The sequence below is a fragment of the Oratosquilla oratoria genome, chromosome 26 (genome assembly GCF_046742065.1).
Source record: "Oratosquilla oratoria isolate Oo_2021 chromosome 26, ASM4674206v1, whole genome shotgun sequence".
Taxonomy (NCBI): Eukaryota; Metazoa; Arthropoda; class Malacostraca; order Stomatopoda; family Squillidae; genus Oratosquilla; species Oratosquilla oratoria.
This window is the reverse complement of record NC_134802.1, coordinates 9,096,373-9,099,645: the sequence shown is the minus strand read 5'-3', so window position 1 is coordinate 9,099,645 and position 3,273 is coordinate 9,096,373. Positions and strand designations below refer to the sequence as shown.

Here is a 3,273-nt window from a genome sequence, read left to right as displayed (position 1 = left end):
TCGGAGATCCTGTCCAGTGCATGGGTGAGCAGTTTGTGGTCGGTAAGGATGGTAAATGTCCGGCCTCCTAAGAAATAGAGGAAGTGCTTCACGGCTGAAAATGTGGCCAGAAGCTCCCTGTCGAATGCACTATAGCGTATTTGGGAAGGATCCAGTCGTTTGGAGAAGAATGCAATCGGCTGGAGCTGTATGTTGACCCTCTGCTGGAGGACTGCGCCTATCGCTGTGAAGGAGGCATCGGTGGTAAGGACGTTGGGGGCGTGGGCCACTGGGTAGGACAGGCGGGCAGCCTGTACAATAGCAGCCTTGACCTGCCCAAATGCTTGGGTAACTTCAGGAGACCATTTCACGGGTCCGACTGACCGCTTGGAACGGTTCTTGGTGAGGTCGTTCAGTAGTGCGAGTTTGGCGGCTGCATCGGGGATGAATCTGATAGTAGTTGACAATCCCTAGGAATTGGCGCATTATCTTGACGGATGTTGGCTGTGGGAAGTCTATGATGGTGGCCAGTGGCCTTCTGAGGGAGAGGGTACAGGCCTGCTGTTGAGATGCGATGTCCGAAGAAATCGAGCGATGACACTCCTACGAGGCATTTAGACAGGTGGGTACGGAGGCCATACTCTTGCAGTCGGCGGAAGAGAAGGCGGGGGTGTTGGCGGTGGTGGTCGTGATTGTCCGAGGCCACCAATATATCATCGATGTAGACGGTGACTAGGTTGAAGTCTCTGAGGGCGTGGTCCATAAACCGCTGGAACGTCTGGGCAGCATTATGCAGGCCAAACGAACGGCGTGGCGATTGCTGTCTTCTGGATGTCCTCTGGTACCACAGGAATCTGGTGGAACGCCGCCCTAACCAGGTTGATCTTGGAGAAGACTTGCTTCCCGGAGAGCTTGAAATGGAAATCTTGGGAGTGCGGGATGGGATAGCGGTCGGCCTTTGTGATGCGGTTAAGTTGGCGATAGTCACCGCAGACCAGCCACTGGTTGGGAGGTGGAGGTGTCTTGGGGACCATGTGGAGTGGCGATGACCACGCACTCTCCGATAGGCGGATGATGCCTTGGTCAAGGAGGTCTTGGAATTCTTGTTTGGCGGTGACCAACTTCTCTGAATGTGATGCACAATGTTGTGGGGGCGGGTAGTGGTGACCTTGCGTGGAGACGTCAGCTGAGGAAAATCTTGCAGGATGCGTGTGTATTCGCCAGCTGGTTGAAAGGAAGATACTTTAGGAGAAGAGGCGTTGGTGGTAGTTCCTGGTATGCGTCTTGTTGCATGGTACAAGCAGTTATCCTTGGCGCCGACTGCCATTTTGTAGTATTGTAGGAAGTCGTAGCCAAGAATGGGTTGGCGGACATCTGTGATAACGAAGGTCCAAGAGGACTTGCCATTCTGGAGGTCCAAGACGCTGTAGTGGCTGCCGTACGTGGCGATGGGTGTACCGTTAGCTGCAAGCAGGTCGTACGACGGAAGGCTTGTACCTTGGCTTAGGTCCCCCGTCGGAGGCATGATGCTGACGGTTGAGCCAGTGTCCACCAGGAACGATAGGCCAGTTTGACTATCGCGCACTGAGAGGAGGGTGTGGGCATGGTTAGCGGGGGAGGGAGTGCTTACCGACCCCCGCGTCTGGAGTTTCCCGATCAGCTACAAGGTTGTGTACACTTGAGCGCCTTGTTGCCGAAACGGGTATGGTACCAGCAGGGGCCACTATCCTGTCCCGGGACGGTGGTTCGTGGTGTTTGATGGCATTCCTTTTCGTCCATAAACAGACTCAGCAATTTCTTCATGTCGGGGATTTCCCGCCGTAGCTGCTGCACACTTTGATCCTCGGCATTGTACGATGTAAGCGTGTTTTTTCTCACTGCACTAATGTCTGAGGGACAGCTGGTTGGAGGGTTGTAACCGTGAATCCCGCGATCACTAGCATCTGGTTTCTCACTGCGCACTTCACTTATATTATGTATCGCATCGTCACTGTAAATAATACTCCTCACAGAGAGCGTGGCGTGTGTCGTAGCCTATAAGGACCTATAGGGCTGGTACATCCTGTGGCGATGGAGCAGTAGGCGTCGTCGTCCTTGTCGGCGGCTAGGGCTTCCAGATTTAAATGCAGGACCTCCGGCATCTTAGCGAGGTGTAATGACCGGAGGAGTTCCTTGGGCAATTGCACCTTTGCCCGTGCGTTAAGGGTGGCAATTCTCCTGAAGAGTTGTGATGGTCGGTCGTTTCTGAGTTCGTTGTACTGGATTTCCTTGTACAGCTCGTTATCGGGCCTGGCGTAGTGTTTCCTCAAGGCAGTCTTGAGGGCTGCACACTTATCTTTCACCGATGGTGAACTGACGACGTCAATATGATTATTAGTACCTTTTAAAATTGTCATTAAAGTTATGACTTTATTATTTATTATTATTGGTACCTTCTAATTCATTATTTTCATTATCATTAGTGACTTCTAAAGTTGTTATTATTATTGATAATTCCCTAGGCTATCATTACAGTAACCTATAGAGTATCATTTTAGAACTTTCAAAATATCTCACTGTTAGTACTTTCTTAAGTTATCATTATTAGTACCTTCTAAAGTTATCATTATTATGACCATGATGTACTACCTTAGGAAATTATCATTATTATTAGCATATAATGATCTCATTATTAGTAATTTCTAAAGTTACCATTACTAGTACCTTCTAAAGTGTTTTTATTATTCATACTTTCTATATTGGTCAACGAAGTACCTTATAAAGCTATCTCTATTAAAACTTCTCTAAAACAATAATTTTTAGTACATACATACATATACCAAGGCTTTTTTCCCCTTTCAAGGGAGGTAGCCAAAAAGGAAAAGGCATAAAATCATTCCCACCCATTCCATCCCTGAATACACTCCACACCCCTCCACCCTCTTATCTTAGCACCTCCTGGATGACGGGTCATCCAGGAGGCATTTATTCGCTTCTCTCAATCTACATTCTACCTTCAACTTCACTCCACCTTTTCCTGCCACATTCGCACCCAAGTATCTAAAACTATCCACTTCCTCCAGTCGCTCTCCCTTAATGCTCACTTCCAGTCTACTGCCACTTGCACCCCTTGTACATCTCATCACCTTACTTTTACCCACATTTATCTTCAGCTTTCTTCTATCACACACTCTCCCAAACTCTGTCACCAACTTACTCAATCCCTCCTCCGATCCTGCCAAAAGCGCAGTATCGTCCGCAAACAACAGCTGGCTCACCTCCCACTTCTCTCCATTTTCTTTAACCATCTCCAAT

At 48.7% G+C, this 3,273-nt stretch overlaps 1 protein-coding gene across 1 annotated transcript; it reads right to left on the bottom strand.

The window, feature by feature from the left end:
* Positions 1 to 391: 391 nt before the first annotated feature.
* Positions 392 to 1,504, bottom strand: LOC143039247 (uncharacterized). Its single transcript, XM_076209119.1, has one exon. It carries the CDS (start codon positions 1,502 to 1,504, stop codon positions 392 to 394), a length of 1,113 nt encoding a protein of 370 aa, XP_076065234.1.
* Positions 1,505 to 3,273: the final 1,769 nt, after the last annotated feature.